The 25,750-nt window shown below is 34.6% G+C and overlaps 2 protein-coding genes across 2 annotated transcripts; one reads left to right on the forward strand and one right to left on the reverse strand.

The window, feature by feature from the left end:
• The first annotated feature begins 7,607 nt into the window (after nt 1-7,607).
• Nucleotides 7,608-8,300, forward strand: LOC132556073 (germ cell nuclear acidic protein-like). The gene has a single exon (XM_060220463.1). The coding sequence runs from the start codon at nt 7,608-7,610 to the stop codon at nt 8,298-8,300; it is 693 nt and encodes a 230-aa protein (XP_060076446.1).
• Nucleotides 8,301-16,217: 7,917 nt separating this feature from the next.
• Nucleotides 16,218-24,925, reverse strand: LOC132556039 (serine--tRNA ligase, cytoplasmic-like). Its single transcript, XM_060220429.1, has 11 exons — nt 24,769-24,925; nt 23,569-23,639; nt 22,925-23,008; nt 22,309-22,467; nt 21,300-21,440; nt 20,727-20,882; nt 20,045-20,266; nt 19,474-19,603; nt 19,009-19,166; nt 17,929-18,058; nt 16,218-17,377 (listed from the first exon to the last, which is right to left on the reverse strand). Exons 1-11 carry the CDS (start codon nt 24,902-24,904, stop codon nt 17,223-17,225), a joined length of 1,542 nt encoding a protein of 513 aa, XP_060076412.1. The 5' UTR covers nt 24,905-24,925; the 3' UTR covers nt 16,218-17,222.
• Nucleotides 24,926-25,750: the final 825 nt, after the last annotated feature.

The following is a 25,750-nucleotide window of genomic DNA, read 5'->3' on the forward strand; positions in this document are numbered from 1 at the left end:
TCACACCTCCCTGTACATAAACAACATCATTAATCAATAACCATGTAATTCAGCTAAACAGTAGACACGGAAAATCTACTATTTCAAACACCAGTACTTCAATACTTTACTGCTGGTCTTTTGCTATAGATCATTTCTTAGTGGCCAGTACACTTAAACCCTATAAATCACTGTACCAAAAGTTTAAGTGATTCTGGCTAAAACATAGTGTGGTTTAGATACTTCTTCATAAATATAGTGCTAGCTAATGGAACAAGCAGTGTATTTATGGGAGGAGTTCAGAACAGCAAACTGTACACGAAAACAACAGAAACTCAGTAATAAAATAAAAAGTGTCAGCACCTCGGATATCAAAACCTAGAACATCAGCATCTCAGCCGTACAAACCTTAGCCATACTAACACCATCAACACCTCAGTAACACAGTATCCTTGGTGCATAGTTGGTATAAGGTCTCTGTATCCTTGTTAGGCGGTTGATACAGGATTTCAATATCTTTAGTGGGTTCAAGATTTCAGTATCCTTATTGGATAATGGAAACAAGATTTCAGTATCCTGGAAACAAGATTTCAGTATCCTTATTGGATAGTGGAAACAAGATTTCAGTATCCTTGGTGGATACTAGATTTCAGTATCCTTAGTGGATACTAGATTTCAGTATCCTTATTGGATAGTGGAAACAAGATTTCAGCATCCTTGGTGGATACTAGATTTCAGTATCCTTGGTGGATACTAGATTTCAGTATCCTTATTGGATAGTGGAAACAAGATTTCAGCATCCTTGGTGGATACTAGATTTCAGTATCCCTGGTGGATACTAGATTTCAGTATCCTTAGTGGATACTAGATTTCAGTGTCCTTATTGTATAATGGAAACAAGATTTCAGTATCCTTGGTGGATACTAGATTTCAGTATCCTTAGTGGATACTAGATTTCAGTATCCTTATTGGATAGTGGAAACAAGATTTCAGCATCCTTGGTGGATACTAGATTTCAGTATCCTTAGTGGATACTAGATTTCAGTATCCTTATTGGATAATGGAAACAAGATTTCAGTATCCTTATTGGATAGTGGAAACAAGATTTCAGTATCTTTAGTGGATAGTGAATATAAGATTTCAGTATCATTGGTGGATACTAGATTTCAGTATCCTTGGTGGATGGTTAATACAAAATTCAGAATTTTGTTGGATGGAGCAACCCAGGAAGCCAGTTCAATACACCAAAGCGGGCCAAAATACTAAACAGGGATGGGGTAGTCCATACACACTCACAAATCTATGAAAAGGTTTTTAAATCAAAGTGTAGCTGAATCAACTTTTATGGAATAGTGTACCATTACAAGTTTGACCTATTTTCACTTAAATCATGTTACTACTATACTACTTTCCACCTCTACTTGTACATATTTTGATACAGTCAAAATGTTCTATGATCTTGTACACTGTATATCTCTGTGCAGGGTACACTGCACATGGGTCATTCGCCGATGAAGGTGACTGCGTAGTAAAAATGTCACATTTTCCGAATGGTTGTGATATAAGAACATCTATTGAATATCAAGCTGACATTAAATCAATAGATGGCATTTAATAAATAACTGATATTCAATATATACAAAGTATATAGCTGACATATCTAATACATAGCCGATATTTTATACAATATTGTGTGGCTAAATATTCACATGTTCGTGTTAAATACAAACATGATATCTGATATTATCTGTACACCTAATAGCCTATAATCTAAGCCTCTATACATACATATCACCTTTGACCCCAAATTGATGATATTTCATTGATTATAGATAATATTTCATACATAGCAGATAATGTAAAATCATTCATTTTCGTGAGGGAATTATTTTCGTCGAATTTGTGGGTACTCTAAATCCACAAATTCATATTTCCATGAAATGATTTAACTGATAAAACACTGATATGGATAATAGTTCTAGTGGATTTTGTGAGAAAGATTTCTCCACGAAATCCAGTGCCAACGAAAATGTTTATTTTTGGAATACCAGGAAATTTTGTAGTCCCATGAAAATATATGATTTTACGGTATTCGATAGGTTTTATACACAGTACAATTACATATGAAGCCGATCTTTAATACACAGCTGAATTGGTAGTTTCATATGTGTAAAAAATCCTTCCCTTTGACAATCAGCATAAAGTACTGAAATATTCTGGCATTATCTTGGGATTTAGTAATCAATTGAAACTCTTAAAAGTGACAACCTTTACAGTATATGAAATGTAAACTGATGTTAAATCCAGTATATATGTCATACATAAAAATTTCTTCTACAAGCTATGTAGTCTTGAAACTAATATTTAAGTTGAATAAGGAGTTTGATCTGTCAGAACACAGAAACTAAACATAACAATTGGGACTTTAAAATATCATACCTTTCACATTTTCAATCTCCCTTATCTTTTTCCTATAAAATCATATATTTTAGTGGGGCTCAATTTTTGTGGTTCTTCAAAAAATTCTTTTACTTGGACACTTGATTTTGTGGATAGTTATAGCTCTTTAATTCTACTTGTACTGATTAAACAACAGGTAGACATATGAATTCCTTGGTTAAGAACACCCACAAAATCAATAAAAATAAATCTCCCACCAAAATTAATGTTTGTACAGTATTTAATTTCATAAATCTAACACATGTATACAACATGTATATAATGAATTTGGCAAAAAATAAAAGATTAAAAAGAGAAAAATGTTGAACTTTGAATATTGTTTAAGAACCAAGTGCTATGAGCATGTACTGGTGTTTATGATAAGAGTTTTGTCAGTATAATTGGATCCTTGGAGATATCGGGTATGTACATTATCATGTTTTACTGGTGTGAATTCTCTGTAACTCCTGAGAAATCTATCTGCCAAAAATAGCCAGCAGTATAAATAAATCTGCATACAACATAAATGAAGAGCAGTTAAACCAAAGACTTCCACATCAACACAAGAGAATTAATGTATTAACTTCTCATTTCCTGTAGCCCCTTTCCTCACCTCCACTCCTCCCTGTACCACTGAGAACAGAGCCAAACTCTCAAACGCTTCCACCTCTTATAAGTGTGTGTGCATCCATAGCCTGATGCCTTAACGTATGCTCTATATAGCGATCATGTTTAGTCAGACACAACTATGCGCAATATGCAATTATGATGTTAATTAATGGAATATATACCATGTTGCCTGCACTGATGGCCAAGGGAGGCGCCCCCATCAGGCAGTATAGTGTAGCATACTTGAAAATTAAAGAAGAGAGACGCTTATCATCAACCACATTTAATTATCATTTATTCTTACATTTCTAATGAATTTATTAGATAAATACCAAGGACATTTTTCCATTGAACAAAAGCTTCAAAACCACTACTGGATTTTAATGTGAATTTGATATTAAATTTACATAATTTTCACTGCCAAATTTGATGTTTATGATAATGTATATCATCCAATATCCTACATCTTATTTGTTCTAATTGATCTACGAGGTTTTGCTGAAAAAAGTTCAAATAGTGAAATATCTTTTTAATTCAAAATCTATGAGCAGAGAGCAAGCAAACATAACATCATTATTTAAGACACAAGAAAATAATTTTCATCTTACACTAATGACAGATACATGTACAGATGGACTGAAACATGTCATAACCAGTGCAAATGGCAAGACAGACACCATATATCATTATCAGTTTGGATGCTACATGTGGACAAACAGTAATTAGACACACAGACATAGGTCATCATCAGTAATTGGACAGACATACACAGGTCATCAACAGTGGTTGAATGGACAGACACAGGTCATCATCAGTAATTGGACAGACAGACACAGGTATCATCAGTAGTTGAATAAACAGACACAGGTCATCATCAGTAATTGGACAGACAGACACAGGTCATCATCAATGGTTGAATGGACAGACACAGGTCATCATCAGTAGTTGAATGGACAGACACAGGTCATCATCAGTAGTTGGACAGACTGACATGTCATCATCAGTAGTTGGGCAGACAGACACAGGTCATCATCAGTAGTTGAATGGACCGACATAGGTCATCATCAGTAGTTGGACAGACAGACACAGGTCATCATCAGTAGTTGAATGGACAGACAAAGGTCATCATCAGTGGTTGAATGGACAGACAAAGGTCATCATCAGTAGTTGAATGGACAGACATTGGTCATCATCAGTAGTTGGACAGACAGCCACAGGTCATCATCAGTAGTTGAATGGACATACACAGGTCATCATCAGTGGTTGAATGGACAGACACATGTCATCATCAGTAGTTGAATGGACAGACACATGTCATCATCAGTAGTTGAATGGACATACATAGGCCATCATCAGTGGTTGAATGGACAGACACAGGCCATTATCAGTAGTTGAATGGACAGACACAGGCCATCATCAGTGGTTGAATGGACAGACACAGGTCATTATCAGTAGTTGAATGGACAGACACAGGTCATCATCAGTGGTTGAATGGACAGACACATGTCATCATCAGTGGTTGAATGGACAGACACACATCATCATCAGTACACACCACTGGTCAGAACAGATGAAAAATCTGTTTGATTCTGATTTAACAGATAGAGAAATGTCTAATGATCTACTAGATCCAATGCAGATAATGCAAGCACCCCACTCATCATACTAGAATATGACTAAACTTTTTAGGCTGCAAAAGATTCAGCATAACAAATAAAGGACAGTTCTGTTTGCAGTCTATTTCATATTTGAATTTGCAACAATCCACATCATACTTGCTATAAAATATTGAAAAAAAACCTTTCCATACTCAGCCAAAATTCTTGCTTATGCCTTCCTTGTACAGTAGCGTTTGATTTATAAAGTTACATCGTGTCATTAGTTTTCAACCTTCAGAAAAGTTTCATCTAATGAACCTCTGGATTTTCTCCCCTGATATAAGACCAAAAGCTTTTTTACCTAGTGGAAAAACAAAATATTGTCCTGTTTTTGACATAAACACAACTTCATCAAAAATATGCAAACATCATCCCATTCCACTTTGAAAATATTGATCTATTGTGATGGAAGATACAATGGCAAGCCAACTGAGATCATAAAAACATAAAATCCTTACTCAATCTATCCCTTAACCTGTTTGACAATCAGTACATCTAATGACAAGTCAGACAGATGGACAGACATCCATCTGTTTAATGACTAGTGCATAATGACAAGTCAGACTAATGGACAGACAGACATCTTCTTGAAAGTCAGTACATCATAAGTGACAAGTCAGACAGATGGACAGACATACAACCATTTGACAATGAGTAAATAGTGACAAATCAGACAGATGGACAGACATCCAACCATTTGACAAGAGTATATAGTGACAATTCAGACAGATGGACAGACATCCAACCATTTGACAATTAGTATATATTGTTCAGTCAGATGGACAGACATCCATGAGTACTTTACAACAAGTCAGACATATGGACAGACATCTACCTGTTTGATCATCAGTACCATGTAACAAGTCAAAGCAGATGGACAGATAACCCAAAGGATCCACACTGATAACAGAATGGAGATAATTGATTATTCAAGTCATGGTAGAATCAATACTTGTGACAGGTCCACAAGCCTTTTACACAACTACTACAAGCTTTGTTTTCATGAAACTGCAAATATTTAAATAATTAACAAATCCTGCACTGAAGCTGTTAAAGTCAATGTGACACAAAGACCAGAGATTACCAGGTGCCACAAAATGAGCTTACTAGTCATGTCAAACATGCATTTCATAACCATTATGTATAAAAATATCTCACAAAATATCCATGTTCATTTTTAGGGTCATATAAGTTCATTCTAAATATAATTTTCATAGTTATTTACAGGAATGATATGTTTTTAACGTCATAATTCATATATCAAATGGAAATGAACATAACATCATTAAACATCTGTCAAAAGTCTGACACGACTCATTATTCATTATACATGGCATTATCTGTCCGTCTATCATAAACTTTTACTTGTATAGAGAAATTTAATCTTACAGTTGTCAAACAATGTCATTCAACTTGGAAGGCTTAATTATCATGTCATGAAGATGCATTTAACATTTCTGAACAGAATTTTGATTCAACTGTTTTATGGTAGAGTTACTCCCCTTTATATATTTTCATAATCTTAATTTTTTCCACAGATTTCCCTACGATTTTGACAGATCTCTTTCAAACTCCACAGGTTTATTCATTTTATCACTGAACTCTATACCATCATGTACCTGGAGATACAACCTGATACAACCTTATCCCAGCTGACAACTACATCTATGGTACTCATTACTGATGCCTAGATCTGTGATGGACGTAACCTAACATATGTACCCCACAATGACCTACTACCTACTGTCACCTGGATCTTTGGTGTATGTGACCTAACATATGTACCCCACAATGACCTACTACCTACTGTCACCTGGATCTGTGGTGGACATAACCTGACATAAATATTCCCACAATGACCTGCTACCTACTGTCACCTGGATCTTTGTTGGATGTGACCTGACATAAGTACCCCACAATGACCTACTACCTAGTGACACCTGGATCTTTGTTGGATGTGACCTGACATAAGTACCCCACAATGACCTACTACCTAGTGACACCTGGATCTTTGGTGGACATAATCTAACATAAATATTTCCACAATGACATACTACCTAGTGACACCTGGATCTTTGTTGGATGTGACCTGACATAAGTACCCCACAATGACCTACTACCTAGTGACACCTGGATCTTTGGTGGACATAATCTAACATAAATATTTCCACAATGACATACTACCTAGTGACACCTGGATCTTTGTTGGATGTGACCTGACATAAGTACCCCACAATGACCTACTCCTAGCAGACACACAGATCTGTGGTGTGTGTAACCTGACATAAGTACCCGAACAGTGACCTACTCCCAGCAGACACACAGATCTATATCTATATCCCCAATGCTGACAGGCAGGTCCTAGATCAACATGAAATTGGACAACAGATGGCTCTATTTGAATACATTTGGAACAAATCCCTAAAGTGACCATTATATGTTATCTTGTACACGGCACAGTTGTATTAAAGTTATGTCGTAGACAAACAAACCTTATCTGGAAGCATGAAAACATAACAGACACTGAGCTATTAAATGCATATCATCCATACAAATGATGTATTAGGAAAGTCTGTACTGATAGAGGCAAACGTGATGTCTCCTTGGAAAGATTCAACAAGGGTTACACACTCAATCTTTTAATACATGCATATTTTCTATACAACATATTCTACAGAAACTGTATACATATTAAAGAGATATTCTAACCTTTAAATGTTTGGTAAATCAAAATCAATTATTCAAGAACTATTAAATATACTGAACATGTAAAATCAGAATTACGATGTTACAGACCTGGTTTCTGCTGAAAATAGGGCAACAGAAAAATGAGACAATAGAAAATTGGACAACAGGAAATAGGATGAGAGAAATTGGACAACAGGAAATAGAATGACAGAAAATTGAACAACAGAAAATAGAATGAGAGAAAATTGGACAACAGAAAATAGAATGAGAGAAAATTGGACAACAGAAAATAGAATGAGAGAAAATTGGACAACAGCAAATGTGACAAGAGAAAATGGGAGAACAGAAAATGAGACACCAGAAGATGGGACAACAGAAGATGAGACACCAGAAGATGGGACAACAGAAGACGAGACACCAGAAGATGGGACAACAGAAGATGAGACACCAGAAGATGGGACAACAGAAGATGAGACACCAGAAGATGGGACAACAGAAGATGAGACACCAGAAGATGGGACAACAGAAGATGGGACAACAGAAGATGAGACACCAGAAGATGGGACAATAGATGATGAGACACCAGAAGATGGAACAACAGAAGATGAGACACCAGAAGATGAGACAACAGAAGATAAGACAACAGAAGATGAGACACCAGAAGATGAGACAACAGAAGATAAGACAACAGAAGATGAGACACCAGAAGATGAGACAACAGAAGATGAGACAACAGAAGATGAGACACCAGAAGATGAGACACCAGAAGATGAGACAACAGAAGATAAGACAACAGAAGATGGGACATTAGAAGATGAGACACTAGAAGATGGGACAACAGAAGATGGGACATTAGAAGATGAGACACCAGAAGATGGGACAACAGAAGATGGGACAATAAAAAGTAATGTACAGAAAATGAGATGAAAGAAGATGCAAAAACAGATATTATCCTTTTTACTTCAAGAATTTTATTTATGGTGAACCATAAAGTAAACCCCGATATACCCCTTTAATAAACATGCTGATGCTCTTCTTTTCGGTTAGTTGTCTTTAAATGACAGTATCTAAATTGAGCCAGAGTCTAAAATGAATGTTAACACGTACGTATGTAACTATTGTAAAGAATTAACTTATCCACATTATGACAATTAAAAAATCATTTGCTTGACCCAATATATATTTTTTGTGTACACAGACAATTTGAAGAAAAACCATTGGAGGAGAAAAAAGTCCCAGTAAAACACCTAAGAAATAGAAATCGATAGCTCAGTTCTTTACTTCATTTCCCCTGTCCCTTTCTCTATTTCTACTAATAACTCAAGTTTCTAGTAACTGTAAAATCAATACTCTTATTGGCTATATTACTGCTTCTAAGACTTATACAACAAAGTGCCACAGTGAAAAACCTCAGCAATCACTTCTTGTCCGAGATCAATAGGACGTCGTAAATCGTACAATCTGTCCGGACTTTGAAGCACCCTGTCCATGTGCCTCAATGATATTATGGAGGATATCAAGTTTTCTTACTATCCATCCAATTACACTTGTGACATGTACATAGCAGACCTCTTGCACCAACCTTTTGTGGAGCACTTCACCAATTCCAGGAATTTCATGCGCTGTCAGTAACAGCAATCTCTATTTCCTGATACAATTTGATACGGAATAATAAACCTAAAGAATCGGACACAATATCCCAGGGAAGAGTTCGTCCAGATTGTTGTCATAACAATATGACCAGTACAGACCAATCAACGAAAGGAGTATTTGCATGTGTGCAGATGACAGCCAAGATCTTTTTTTTCATTCTCTAAGTTGATTTCCTTGGACCATAAAGATTTCATTTCTTGAACCCCTTTATTCATTAATTACCTATGATAACACCCCCGTAATATCAGATATCTGGTATAATACATTTTACTTACTGATCAACTAACAATGTATGTACCATATAATGGTATCATCCCATTTAATCTAATACATTTTCAAAATTTCAGGTTTGCTTTTGCATATTTCTCGGTTGAACAGTCAGGGTTATATTGAGGTGGGGACATTTTGCAGCTGCTGCAGTGGCTACCTCATTGAACAAGATACAGGAGGCCCAACACATGCCATACAGAGGAATTAGAGTCAAGTTTATTGCCCATAAGAACACACAACCACATCAGAATAGACTGATTCATTTCTCAGCTTCCTGATCGAGAAACACAAAACCACCACGGGTGAGCATCGCACTTCAGTTCTGTTGTAACATAGACCAACACTTTATTGACTGAGCTGTTGCAGCCCCCTAATTTGCGTGTCAATGAAGTTGAATATAAGTACTAATGCACCAAATGGATTGATTACAACACACCATTAGTGTAACAATATTTCTAACGAGTTCCATGCTTGTTTTGATGTTGATAATCAAACATATCTCATGTTACATCATCAATCTATAATGCAATATCTCGCTTGCAATTTCAGATTTTTAGTTCTCCATACATGCTTCATGATTAGAATTATCTTATATAAAGGAATAGGAATAATGAAACAATGTAATTAAATAGACTCTGAGAGAAATTATATCATAACGTTAATATCTAAAGCAACGAGAAACAGCATGGTACATACAATACACAGACTCTGATTACTGATATGTATAACCATAACTAGAATCTATGGGTAATTGGATGGCATGGTGGTAACACATTCCCTTTTTGGAGTGATATTCTAGGAACAGATGTGAAACAGTCCAGGCTCACCTTCCCAACCAGTTGGGTTTTCCCTGGGTAGTACTCCAGTTTCCTCACACAGGAAGATCCTTGGCACACTCGGAACCATCCAGACCAACCAGAGTTATTTACAGAAGTTGAGATTTGTTTCAAAATTGTTTTAAAATATATCAAATTTATTCTTCAACTTAAACACTTTATATGTCAGAAAGATTCTTGTTATGTGTCTAACCCCAATATTGAGCTTATGGCCACACTGCTACAAAATTTTCCCACAAGGTTTTCTACACAATGACCTCCAGAAATGATACAAAGTCACTATTGCACATCAACTTATCAAAGTAAAATAGTCCTGTCAAATACTCGAAATGTTGGCCCACTACATTCTCAAATCAGCTTTAATTTTCCAATCTAAATATCTAAAATGATTAGTCAAGAGACTAACCATATAAGTACATTGAGCAAGTTTCATAAAAATCTTATTATCTCCTAATAAGGTAAAAAAATGTAATCAGCCAATCAGATAAGAGCATCCTAATGAAATAACTACACAATATGCTGATTAAAGAACCAGTGCAAGGAATGGGGTAACAAGGTCAGATAAGTCCTGTGGAAGCTGATCCAAGCAGCCTCATCAAATATCTGAAGAATTTTCTGAACCTAAGATCCTAATGGAAGTGATGCAGGTTGTTTGTATGTTAATTCCTGCAGTAGATTTTTGCGCAGACTTGAAATGGCCAATTAGATCACAGATACCTTTGGAACTTGACCAACATATAAAGTCAAACCTTGTTATATCATTGGGACCCTGGGAAAACTTGGAGTTACCAAGTATTTGATTAAACTAAGTTCGAATATTTGGTATGACATTTGGTCAGAACCAACAAAATACATCAAATTACCCAGGCTTTCATGTTGTACGAGTTCTAGATAATGAGGTTCCATTATATATCCCAAGAGGAACATTTGTGAATCCCTAGAGAAACATTAGACATAAATTTCACAAAAGTCAGATAATTTCTTCAGAAAATATTGTCTGGAAGACAAAAACAATTTAACACTGGTATGTGGTCAGTGTTCCAATTCAAGATAGCTGATTCAAAGCCATAGATTATACACATCTAGTAGTCCATAAAAAATTTATATAAATTTCAGAACAGATAGTTCATGTAATTTGATAAATAATATGTGAAAACACATAAACGGAGTAAAAGATGGACAAACAGATAATTAAACAAGAGATCCCAGAGGGTCTTGGCGCCCACCATTTGAGGATCTGTTTTCAGTTCTTGAAGATTTGTTTATTTTTTTTTTTGTTTGTTACAGGTGTTGTTAATGTTCATGAACTGGTCTTCATTGAATGTACTCCATGATGGCACAAGATATTTTTACTAAGCACCTATTAGCAAATATCATTTGAAAAAGATCCCAAAGTATTATTATTAGATAGCAATCAGTTACAGGTGGATAATGGACAATATGCTTGTTCTATATTACTGTCGACATCCAAGATGGCTGCCTGTGGGCCACCTTGATTTCAAATCAGTCCAAAAAAGGTACAAAGCACAACTAGGGACCAAGGGAAACCAATATCTATGAAATATCAGAAGGATCCATCCAGTACTTCCTCAGATATAGCAGTAACAAGATTTTACTCTCAAAATCCAAGATGGCTGCCTGTCTGATCAGTCCAAAAAAGGTAAAATGCAAAACTTGTAACCAAAGGGAACCTGCATATGAAATTTGAGAAAGATCCATCCAGTACATTCCAAGAAATAGCAGTAACAAACTTTTACATCCAAAATCCAAGATGGCCACCTGTCGGCCATCTTGAATTCGAATCAGTCCAAAAAAGGTACAATGCACAACTAGGGACCAAGGGGAAAATGCATATGAAATTTGAGAAAGATCCATCCAGTACTTTCCAAGAAATAGCGGTAACAAACGTTTACTTCCAAAATCCAAGATGGCCACCTGTCGGCCATCTTGAATTCAAATCAGTCCAATGCACAGCTAGGGACCAAGGGGAACCTGCATATGAAATTTGAGAAAGATCCATCCAGTACTTTTCCAGAAATAGCGGTAACAAGAATTGTTTACGGACGGACGGACGGACCTCGAACGGACCGTGGAAGCAGGGCGATTTGAATACCCCACCATCTGATGGTGGGCTAAAAATTGTACAGCGCCTTATCACTAAACCTTGTTAAATCAGTTAAATTGTTTGGTATCTCATAAGTCTTAGTTTAATCAATTTTGCACTAAATCAAGATTAAGTAAAAAAGTAAAATTCTCAAAACAATATTTCCTAATAAAAGGAACAAATTGTGAATATTTACCAATTACAGACTACTGAGTGATGTATTGATGACGTCCCTATAGTGTTACATTGGTATATCACATACTTCAATTTCTATCACATAATTGCCTTGTTATCCAGCGATCCAGTGTATTATGCCTAGGAGCATTTTCCATTGGATGCACCAGTCTGAAACCCATTGTGATGTCATATTATGGTCATTAATTTGACATTTTCTTCCATTCTTTTTAACTTTAAATACTATCAAAATTATTTTTTCCGAGTTACGTAAATAAGCGTCTTAAATGTAAGGCTAACAAAAATTAAAACTTGTTTCAAAAAATCTGTGATGAAATGAAATTCATTCCATATTGATTATACATGTATGTCTTAATATGGAGCTCATCAACTGGAAAATAACTTATGACAGGTATCTGTGATATATATAAAAACAGGCAGCAACTGATGTCTTCACCTATCTTTAATCAAATTATGTATTCAATAACGGTTCTAGTTTCTCAAGATAAAATTTGTTTCCTTGGTAATGCTTTTCAAACAAAAGATTTTAATATCAAAAATTAAAAATCAGTCGAAGAATAAAAATGATATGATTATGTCGGAACAAAAACAGTGATGGCCCTTGATTAAGTTTATAAGGTAACAAGAGTTACCTCCCCTTGCTCACTATGTGTCATATCATGAAACTTATAAACTTTGATGAAAGCAGAACAACCTACAACTTATCATTACAGATTAAATTATATAACTGTTTCATGTGTATATTTTTGCTGCTCATTAATTTCTATTCACATGATTTTTAATGTTAATATATTAACAGTAATGCATATATTATTGTAAAGCATTATAAATGTCCCAGCCATTAAAATCAGAGACATATATAACGTGTTATATATGTCTCTGTTAAAATCAATCTATGTTGTTTATAAATAAATCCTGTTTGATACATATTCAAGTCATATCTACAATAAATCACCTAAGCATCATGACCACAAAACAATTACCAATCCCCACTAGACACATGGATAGGCTGGTTCATACGATGCTGTTGTTTAAGTTAACTTCGCTATAGGCCTACCAGTCAATCATCCTACCTTGAACCACCGTATGTAATCCAACATTCGAGTGTGCGGACAAGTTGGACGCGAGTGCGCAGATTTGAAGCGGTGAAAGTGATGTCGAGGTTAGTTCACTCCAGGTTTTTTTTTAACTAAATACGACTTAAATGAGCAACAATTTATCTCTAACGTAGTAAAGCATCCACTTAACAATCTTCAGAAGTGACGTTAAGGCCCGACTTCGGGGTTTTCAAACCAAACACTTCGCACCCATGTGCACGGTTGCATCTCCGTACAGAGGTTTAAGACTCCCATTCTTTTGCGGTAGGATAAAACAAATCAATCAAGATGCAATGCTGCCTTTTTGAATTGATAATATTATCTGTGATGGCCATTATTACTCAAAATTTGATGTGTCGTATAAGGACACAGATCATTGTGTGGTGTGAGGACGAGGACAAGAATTTAATAGCATGTAAATCCATCTTAATTTAAGCAATACCGATCTTACAAATATTGCCATGACTTCAAAACCATACCATGTCATGTTAACACGAAAATATGAGATAAATGATTGCTCACATATTTTAGATAAGAGTATGCACAACATCGTTGTGTAGACTTTCATATCAAGGAAATATCGTTACTCTTCAGGACATAATAACAATATCTCTTCGATCGAACCAAAATTTTTAAATCAAAGGTCGGATCTGTGGCACATTCTTCGGAAAACATGGAGTGAACTAACCTCGACCTCACTTTCACCGGATTACATACTGTGTTGAACTTCCTACAGCCAGTTCTTGACACCATGTAATGATGAGATCAAAATATCACTTAAAAGTGCAATCCATCAGATTATTTTGTCTATTGTGTTTAATAGATATTGATAGAGGCTACAAAGTTTCAAATAAATAAGTCAAAAACAGATAGAAGATCGTCAGAGAAGATTAAAATAATGAAACATTAAAGGGCGATAACTCTTTCAAACAATACTAAATAGAAATACCATCAAGTCAAATGATTAAGTGTACCATGCTTGAATAAAATCACTTGAAAACTGTTTGATCAGACAAAATTCATATGCTGAAAAGTAAGGGCAATAGCTGTGACAAAATAGGTGAATTCCGTGTGGTGAATTGGAACTACTTTTCCTGATGGTAATACGTTATGAACACCATTTTTTAAGAATTGCAAAGAAAGGAGATCTCGACACAAAAATGTAAAGATGACAAGTGAAAGCGTAATAAATTTTAAAAAAAACCAATTCAGGAAGAAACAACTGTAAAACACAATGATAAATACAGCCATTGATATTCTACAGAAATTGCTAAAAACCTGGGAGAGAAAATATCTTGACAAGATATAAGGATACAAAATCAAGGGGCAATATATTTGCTTTATCTAAGTACACCCTAGTTGTTATGTTTTGCAGCATGCTGAGCATTATATTATTAAGTCAAATATGGTACAATACCTGTAATGCTGATAAAACTTGTCATGTTTTACAAACATCACCTGAAAAATGATTAGCCTTTATTTGTCAGTAAAATTTATCATAAAATATGTCTTGATGTTCCTGCACTTATTTCTAGTAGGTAGTATTAATTGTATACCCACCATTAATAATTTTGTGGGATTGGATTTCCCAATTGATTCCAAGTGAACAACAACATATGTTTTTCCTGGGTACTCCAGTTTCCTCCTTCAGTAAAACACATTTAGGCCAAGAAGAGTGATTAATATAAGTTGGAATAACTTATTTTACAATTGTTGTGAAGCATTTTTTTCTTTAATTCTAAACCCATTATTATATCTTCAACAGGTGCAGTATAGTCACCATCTTTTTGATATCCCGACCTCCATATCCTCTGTACATTGGAATGTTGATTACTGTCCACAATAGACATGTGTAAATGGTAGTCAAGGTTCTGTAATACTTCAAAAGAATGCCTTTCATGGGAATGGGCACCCTCTGAAAACAACTATTCAATGGCCATTTTGGGCAACATTCCAAAAAAAGAAAAAATCTAGATGTTGTGGAGATATAATTATTTAACAGACATTTTACTATAATATTTTTTACTACACAAATCATGCATCTCTGTTCAATGTTGTAATTTATTTACCAAATTTTCCGTTGGCATATGATTATCATATCAAAAGCTAGTATACCAACTGAGTATAAGGATAATTGCATGTTAAATTTATGCTTTAATTTAATATTTCAAAAACTTTAACTGTGATTGCTCAGTTGATGCATATAGTGTCACTGCAACCTTTCCTGTAGGGAGGAAATAGACAGCCAGTTGATACCAATTCAAGGTGGAACACATCACAAACCCATTACATCTATAAGTGTTAACCCCACGGATATCAGAGGATAACTCTTATATAAATTTTATTATTAATCAAACTTGTTGGACATAAACTGTAATATTTGTCATCAAATGCCTGCAAGTGTAAACCCTGTCTCAGGTACCTTAATATATTGCAAGTATTTCAGTTGTATCTATCAAATTTCAGATTCTTTTTCTTAACATGGTATGTGCGATGGAGTTGAGTAATTCTTCTGTGTACTTTAATTAATGGCTAAGAAACTACACTTGGCGTAATGGTAAGGTGTCTACTTTTACCCCCAATCTCTTCTCCGTCTCCATTACATGGAATATTATTGTCACTTTTGTAAGTCAATAGGCATCCAAGCTGCCTTTGTAAATGGTCTATGAAAAAACACAAACAAGGTATATGAGAGTCAATAATTTATTTCCCTGTCTTTGCATCACAAGTACATTTACTGTTTTTCCTTACAGACTGGCAAAGCTGGGTTGGTGTAACACAGAAAAAGACGGCAAAAGATATTAACACATATAGACGCATTTAATACCTTATGAGGTTTGTCAGTTATCAGTATTTCAAATATTCAATATTTTCTTTGGAATACTTCAGTTAGTAACATGATATGATATGGTGTAGCATATTGGAGAATTTAAGCTGAACAAGAGTAAGTGTACCTTGTCATTGTAACAGTTAGCGAAGTCATGCAAACAAAATAAGATTCACATACAGTTAGTAGTGTTAGTGTTAGACATTGCCAGAAGATAAACACTTGATCTTATCATGAAATACCTCCTAATTTCAAATTCAGGATATACAATCCAAAAGAATGACCTACTGAACTGCTGAAGACCTATGTTGTCCTTATTACCCACATCCATGTGACTGCTACCAGGTTTAATAGCAAGGGAGACAGCATTGTAACACATACTGGGATATGACTTTAATATCAGTTTGATACACAAACAGCACTTTGATCTTAAAAAGATTGCACCACACAATGAAGTAAAATGTAGATTCTTTTTTTTCCTCTTTGAAACAAAGACAAACTTCAAATGTTCTTGATTATAAAAACACAAATGATAATTAAGTCCCTAAACCAATTCAATTTGAAACATACAGACTACTTCCTTGTCACAAACTATTAATATACAAATATCTCAAGTATACAGATTCCAAGGTATGAACCCTGCGTCAATATTCCATCTGTTTGGATGGCATTTTTGTGACAACCTGACCACCAGATGGGTAGGTCAATGAGAAGTGTAAAATCACCTAGACAATGTATCAGGCAGCAACTTCCAGTTTATGTGACCAGATAACTATTGGCCAGATATATGTGGTGATACATTAGCAGTACATCACAGAAAATGCATGATAAGAAACGCAATTAAGATCAGAGTCTAAAATGACAAAGCTATTTGTCAATGTTCATTTTCTGTACATCATTTTCTAGGTTGTCACCTCCTTTCTTTCCTGATTTTTTCTGACCATCCTTTTGTTTCTTTTGTTTCTTTCCTTCTTCTTGATCGATAGGTGCTGGTTTAACAAATGGGATTTTCACCTTCCAACCTGTGAATGAACATGCAACATAATCAATTTATCTTATTTATGGAGCTAAGGGATGTTTCAATATGTACGTGATGTATCAAATGGCAAAAGACAGGTTATTATTGATAGCAAAACAGGTCGCTAAAAACAAATTATCAAATGTAAAATAAGTTCAGCACGATGTTGTGGAAAGGATCTATTAACAGCAATTTCAATGGTTATAAATAAGTTTAAAGAATATATCCCTGAATGCAATAAAGTAGAATTAAATGTGATCTTGGATAATTATTGATGGATTTATTTCTAAATACTGTCCTCAACTGCCTTTATTAAATGGATGGCCTGAAATTACATTACTGGGACAACTGTTTCCTTTTTATCATTTTCTTTCATCTTACATAAAGATTAATGAGGTAGGTAGACTTCTGCAAAAATCAATCATTTCAATATAGAATAACCAAAAAAACAAAAAAAAATGATTAACTGACATCATGAAAATTATATTAAACGAAACATAAGAAGTTAACATGATTCAGATTCGATAAAAACACAGAATAAGTGACAATACATACATTCAGGCATGAAGGGTTTCAGCGGCTCAGGTACAAGGACTCCATCTTCAGTCTGATAGTTCTCCAGTATGGCACATATCACTCGAGTTGTAGCACACATCGTCGCATTCAACATGTGACAGTATTCAGCCTGCAACAACAAGAATATATAAATATGATTATCAACCCTTAAGAAAACAACTACATGAAGAGGCATGATTTTTGCAAAATAATATCAATTTTCATGAAGAAAATATATTGAGTCATATTTACTTCTTTAAGGTTTGACCCTCTGAATATTTTGAATTAATAATAAACTTTAGGTACCATATTTTCCAGATTATAAGCCGCAGGCATGTGGATGGAAGAAAGACATAACAGTACGCGACGGCACTGTGTATTTTACGAGTACCTGCCCGTCATGTGTTTGTGACTTAAACAGATCATCTAAAACTGTCGTTTGCAATCGTGTACAGAATGATTTGAAGATTGAAATAAAAATAACATTCTGGTGGATTTAATTCATCATACTTCTTAACATGAATCACAATAATATCTTCTGGACAGTTACTTCAAAACCATAATGGAAGTTTTTAATAGCCTTTTGCATCCTGGGTTCAATAGGTCATTAGTTAAAAGGTCAAATTCCAGAACAACTGCCACGCTTGTTTACAATATGATATGGCTTCATGTAACATACAAGAAGAAATAATATGGAACTTTAAGAGTTTGGTCAGCATTCAAGGACCTTTGTTAATATTTAACAGTATAGACACAGATAGCGAGATTGTTTAGTAAACAATGTGTAACATTCAAGCCAAATGAGTTCAATTTTTTTTTTAAATACATCAAAAGGATTTTCTGTGTATTATTCATTTCCAAACTTTATTACATATTTCATTGACAATCATAAGAAATTGCCTTCTGTTGTATATTATATTAACAAACTTTGAGCAACTAACAGTTACCACTGTGTAAGAAATAGTGCAGCTTATATTCCAGGCTTTTATGTGTATCAAATACAAAAAAATCCGTAAAAATCTGCAGCTTTTTTACCAGTGCGGCTTATAACCCAGGAAATACAGTATGTCAGCCACTGACCTCTTGATTCATCTTCTTGGTCTGTCCATATCGGACCTTGAGGCGACGTGCCTGGTAGTCCAGACAGTTTGAGCAAGAGACTAGCTCCTTGAAATCCCCAGAGGCAGGGAACCACGCTTCTAAATCAAGTTTCTTAGCAGCAGCATTGTTGAGGGCACCTGCAATAGAACATGAATTTATTTCCAAGATAAATTAAGTAAGTTCTTATAGGGAAATCTGTTATTTCTTCATTTAAAATGTTGGAGTTTCTATTCAACTGAATTTTTTTTTATTATTTTTAATTTGGCATAGTTAAAAATCAAAGTTGAAAAATTAAGTTTGCTCAAGATAATGCAATTTCCAACGCATGTCTGCTGATAGAACTTTCAAATATGTGATAGCTTTATTTTGTTGCCAAGTAACATATGAGTTAAATAGGATACACCGGCCAGAGAAGATCTGATTTTCTTCCTTTGACAGACTCACCTGAAACAATGCTAACAATCCTGTAGGGAATACCCAATAATTTGTTAAAGTCTTCAGCATTTGTTATCATTTCATCAAATAGTTCCCACGATTTGTTGTCATGAGGTGAAGACAGACAGAATTGCTCCACCTGTGAAGATTGAAATCCTGGGTTATTTCATATGTTAAATAATGCATGTATACATTAAATATTATGTCAGGCTGATAACAAACAATGACCTCATCTTCAAAATTTTCAATATATCAAATATAAATCAAAGTCAATTCTATGATAAAAACCTCTCCAAAAGTAATCCAACAAGAAAGACTTTCAGCTTTATTATTCTTCAAGTCAATCATCTTGGTTGGAAGATTTAAGCTTAATGTTCTACTCCTGTGAATTATAAAAGTTGGTCAGTTATGTACTACAGAAATTTTGTCAGTTTGCTTTTTAAACAAGGATGTTCATACTTTTTTTTGAAGATGTCCAACATTTTCCAGGAAATAGATATCTATGGGTGAAGATTCAATATTCCTTAATCTAAAGAATTATCAACAAAATGTTTGGAATTACAGTTAACACATGTTTCACCTTTTCAAACTGATGGACCCTGAAAATTCCACGTGTATCCCGACCATGTGACCCAACTTCCTGTCGGAAACATGTTGAGTAACCAAGGTAACGGAGGGGTAGACTCTCTTTGGGTATCCATTCATCTCTGTGGTAGGCTGCAATAGGCTGTTCTGAAGTTGCAATCAAGTATTTTTCTTCTATACCACTCTCCTCTGCCTTCTCACTTCCCTTACCTACAACCTGTGGAGTAGAATTTCTAGTTATGTCATCAAAACACAATGTAAAATTTGTAACACTACATATATTTGCCAATAATCCCATCCCCTGGCTTACAGTTGCAGTTCATTGCAGGGCAGTCATGTTTGAATGTAGTTATATCAATTCAAACTAACAAATTTAATTACAGTTAAACATGGATAAGTCAAGGTCAAGGACTAAACAAACATTTGACTTATCCGATGTCTTTGATTTGACACAAGTGAGTTTCACTGTAGTTCAACCATTCATAGACATTAATCTACCCGATTCTAAAACGTTTTAAGGTTTTCCCTGACACCCTCAACATTTAGGACTGTATGAGTCAAAGGGCTCAAAACATACATGATACAGAGTAAAACTACAAATATTGAAAATTTTAGGTTTTTGAGAGTCAAGGACTACATTCAAGACTAACGAAAAATATGGTTTAACATATCTCAACCTTGTAGAGTTCTTCATCAAATTGCGATAGTTGTGCCACTTCTTGCATCACTTCTTTCCTCATGAAGAACGGTGTGTACAGTGGTGTGTAGTTTTTTGTATGGAGCATTCCCATGGCGAGATTAATCAAAGCTTGCTCCAGAAACACCAACGGACCCTGTATAAGTAAATCAACAATAGTATAGTAATCACTCAAATTTAGAAAAAAAAATTACAAATACTGATATTTCAAAGGCTTTCTTAACTCTAGGTAAATATCTATTCTGTCATAAGATTCCATGTTTTTCTTAGGTAGCCATTTAGAGAATTCAATCACTAATTTGCATCTATAATAATTATTACAGAAAGAAAACTAAATTCGTTGATTCATTTTGTAATACTGTGTTGCATTATTTTTTTTTTTTTTTGTTAGTATTTCTATCTATTTGGTTTTTTTACTTACTGTATCAGAACATGTACACAGAAAAATCATTCTTTTTTAAAAGTAACATTTGTTGATAGTATAAAAGGAAATAATTGGGGCTAATATTCTCATATTTATATATTTTCTATTTCTTTGATTATTTTTACTTACCTTGAGGTAATAGCCACGCCCTCCAGCTGTTACCGCACCTCGATTACTGTCCACACCATCCACCATTACTACAAGGTCTACATGGGAGTACTTTTTTCTTGTCTCACAGTCTCCAAATGTACGCTCTATGCCATTTTCATCCTGAAAAGACAGAAATGGATATGAATACAAGAATACAGAAAACAAATTTAACATCATGTGACTACATAGTAGGCATATGTACAGATGAAAATGTCATTTCAAGAATCGGGATCCTATACACAGAATACATATATAGATATACATGCAAAATCTCCTTAACCAAAATTTCTTGGCTTTTGTCAATGTACTTTCAAAAAAAAGTATATCATCTGTGTAGCTTCCTAAAAGGACAACTAGTTAACTATGACAATCCACCAAATATGAAAGATGTGAATTCATCATTCTGGTGAAGACCTTGGCTCAAGACAACAGATAACTGGTAGAGTAGTGAAAATTTGAACATGTCGCTGACGAAAAAATGTTCGTATGTACAGTATGTAACATGTAAAATAAGTCCATGACAAGAGCTGAAGCTTCAGACATTTATCATGGAGCTACTGGCTCATTCAAAGGGAAGTAGTAATAGATGATCATGATTAATGTAGGATTCTCCATACCTCTTCAGCTCCAAAACAAATAAGATTTCCTTGTTAATTAAGTTTCAATTGCCAATAAAGTCAAGAGTTATTGTCTATATTTCACAGTGAAAGCTCATCCAGAATATCAAAGTATGACCATAAGAAGGAAGTTATAATATGGTCCAAAAAATCCAAACTTTATTAAACTGTCCCTAACACTACTCAAAAACAAATCAGTCAAACAGGTAGAACAGCTGAGACTGAGAATGTAGTGTCCCAAAGAATTAATTTGTCAAAAACAAATTGATAAATGCACTTCTCAGAGGTGGCATTTTTTGACATTCACCACATTTCTAACATCATCATTACTGACAATGACAGTGGGGTGTAGAAGGTTGTTCATTTCTTACCTCATCATTACTGACAATGACACTGGGGTGTAGAAGGTTGCCCATTTCTTTTAAAGCCTCGTTCCTGTCAGACTCACTCTTCAGTAATCCAGCATCATTCTCCTTGATGTTTTCATCAATCAAAATGCGAACCTGTTTGATCTTTGTGACAGTCAGTTCCTACAAATATGATTGCCACAGACCAAAATTAAGTCAGACTAGACATGCTAAGGATCAAATTCAACACCCTACAAATGAAATCAAATCAATAAAGCATTCTCATTGGATTACAAGTTACAACTAAGTAAAACTTTTCTTAATTTACCAACAATTTCTCAATCATTCATAAGGAAATTGAAGTGGCTCATTTTTTTTTATTTCCTTTATTTAGTACTATTAAGGTTTTCTCAATCCTTGGCCTGAAAGTCGCTCAATATGCCTTGGTTAATGTTGACAAAGTCCTTATGTCTGCATGTTATGCAGTTGGCCTTCATATAAAGATATACACATGTATGCATTGGATAGTACTTTACAATTCTTATTCATTAATACCTTTCCATTCTTGCTTATATCTGATAACAGTTTTAAAACTGAAGTTCAAATCAAATATATTGAGCATTAGTAAAAAGCTACTTACCATTAATTGTTCTGGTTTAAGGTTGTCTAAATCATCCACCATTTCCTGCGGTATTGTGGTATCCGTTCCTTGGTCTTCCTTTTTCTGAAGATACAATATTTTTATGAAAATCATTTTTTCAAAAATGCATTATGTAAGTGCAACCATTTGCACAGTGCTTGTATGATATCATAATGAGCTTATTTTCTGTCTTATCAAAATTCCAATATTCAAAACAATTGAAGTAAAACCAAAATTTTATTTGAAACTGCTAGCATTTTTCAACAACAAAAACTACCAGAAAATGCCTGTAAGACACGAATGCACCCTGGAAGTTTCTTTATTAGTATCAATGATTGACAAATTTCAATACATAGTAACTGTCTGTTAACTGGACCTTAGAAAGATGTAGTAAAATGATATCTATTGTACTGTTGACATTTGCTTTAAGTTTTATGATAATCTCTTAAGACATGGTCACTACTCAGAAGTTCAAGTACCGCGGGGTATCAACAATATCTGAGATAAAACAGGACAGATATGTGTAATGCTATGTGTGTGCCTAACCATTCCACGCTTTCTAGTATAAAGCAGGAAATTACTGCCTTGCAACAAATTTTGAAAATTCAAATCTAATATATATATACTTTAATACCATTACAAACCTTCATTTTTTCTCCTATAGTTTTGCTGCACAGATTCTTTAATTTGTTTAACAGGTCTGCTCGGTATCTCACTGCAATGAAACACACACACCATTAAACAGATTTGGGAATGAACTTGATAAAAGAAAAATTGAGAAATTTGTTTTCTGGAATGCATTCACTTAACTACATACTTTTAAAACCAATTTATGCAAAAAACTAGAATCGATATTATGCGCCCCAAAAAATTATGAAGCAAATATTGAAGATATTTCAATGAAAATGAAATATCAAAATTTATTATTTTCTTTACAATTAATAACAAAACTCAAATGATGCAATGAAAACAATGTTGCTATTTGTATTCATAAACAATGTTTACCATTCTAGTTGGTTTTGTTGGTGTGCATTATACATTCATCAACGTCATATCAGTTTTATTCTCATGAATATACATACTTCTGTTTAGATTGGCATTGTTGGCAGAGGTACCTATAACTTTTATCAATGGTTTGAAATGGAACAAATCCGAATGCTGAAGGGAATTTTCAATTAGCAGATTGCATGTTTGAACCTTAAGGTTGCCCCACTCAAATGTATTTCCAGTCCAATAAACATTTACTTAGCAGAATCTACCCATAATTATACTCTCTAAGTTTAAAGATTTTTGTCACAATGCTTGAATCTTTATCTTGGACACATTGGAAAGGAGCACAGAACAGAAAGTATTTCAAGGTCAAACCAATTAGATAATTTACACGGATATACACGATATGACAGTAGAGTGATGATGCAATCTCCTGCTAATAATAGGGGAGATGTCATTCAGTTAATACCTGCCAACTGTGAGTAGGCACTGCATTTAGACAGGCCTATATTCAAAGTAACTTGTTTCAAGCTTTTCTTTCACATCGTTTTATTGAAGTTTACAGATCAAGAGAACGATTAAGAAGTCAGCTGGAAGTACCAATGATTGCATCACTAATGATGTTATGGTAATTTCTTTCTCTTTCGATTTGTAGTAAGATTGCATCATCATAATAAAAGTTCATGTTACGAACCAAAAAACTGAGAGACTCGAAAGAAAATGATCCACAAAACTAGGGAAAACTCCTCTTACTCCTCTGATCACGATCTAACGAGGGAAAATACATTTTAGTATTTGACGTCCGGGCACTTAGCCCGGGGATCAACAGCTGCTCTTGAGTAAAGTTTACTTACATTTCCTCCATTGCGTATCGAATTCTATAACTTTGTCGACCAACGTAACGTCTTTAAATCGTTTTGCTTGATTTTCCCGAATCTTGGCTGGATCACCACCCTTATCGGAACGGAATAATTCAATATCTAACACCATTTTCGCTGTCAGCCCGTCGCCGGTGAGCTCTCAACGTGGAGTCAATCACTTGCTTCTGCTCATGCGCAGCCGGTACCGGAAATTATATCCGCAACTTTAGAGTTTTCAGTGCATTAAAACTCTGGCTTAACCCCAAACGTTCTTTGTTTTACGTAGTGTTATTTATGTATTGCATCAGAAAACTCCTATAAAATCAAACTGAGTTTTTTGTAAAAAGCCCCTGGAGAGAGAGATACACTGACGTTTTTTGAGATTGGAGACGATGTAAGAATTATTATTTACACTTCATTTCACATCTCAAACAGACAACGATTTAATTGTTTCATACTAAAATGTTTCCTTTCGAAACAAAATAGAAAATACCATTTGACCTCCCTTCGATGAAAGAAAAGAAACGAAAGGAGCATTCGATCCAAGAGCTTTGCAGCTGAGAGCAGGGATATTACCACTGTGCTACCGTTACGTTATCATTCTAGACCTATTAATTGTTGTAGAGTTTAAAATTTCAATGCTTCTTTAAAAGAAAAAAGAAAATTTAAGTCTGTTTGTCTTTTCAACTTATTATTTAAATTTCAGTCCCTTAATATCAATGACGAGAGGAATAAGGGTGAAACTGTATGGTGCAGTTTAATTAATTACTTGGCGACTCTACTATATCTAACTATATCTAAGTACATAGTGACGCCTGAAGGACTCCTTTTCGGAACCAGAGACACTCCAACCATCCACACTTTTGTGTATTTCTTATATGGGATTCATAAAGTCGTCTGTGTGGGTAAACACTTATTTGCATACATGATACACGTTTTACTTAAATTCCAATGCAACTGATAAAACCAATCAGTC

Source organism: Ylistrum balloti, unplaced genomic scaffold (genome assembly GCF_031769215.1).
Source record: "Ylistrum balloti isolate Yb309-2 unplaced genomic scaffold, AGI_CSIRO_Ybal_v1 Utg370542, whole genome shotgun sequence".
Taxonomy (NCBI): Eukaryota; Metazoa; Mollusca; class Bivalvia; order Pectinida; family Pectinidae; genus Ylistrum; species Ylistrum balloti.

What these genes read in the sequence shown, in the direction of transcription:
- LOC132556073 (XM_060220463.1), top strand. Translation starts at nt 7,608, where the DNA reads ATGAGAGAAAATTGGACAACAGAAAATAGAATGAGAGAAAATTGGACA.
- LOC132556039 (XM_060220429.1), bottom strand. Translation starts at nt 24,904, where the DNA reads ATGGTGTTAGATATTGAATTATTCCGTTCCGATAAGGGTGGTGATCCA. An exon ending in CTATAGGAGAAAAAATGAAG is followed by an intron (nt 23,009 to 23,568) that starts GTTTGTAATGGT and finishes TTGTATCTTCAG; the next exon opens with AAAAAGGAAGACCAAGGAAC. An exon ending in TCATTGTCAGTAATGATGAG is followed by an intron (nt 21,441 to 22,308) that starts GTAAGAAATGAA and finishes CTGTCTTTTCAG; the next exon opens with GATGAAAATGGCATAGAGCG.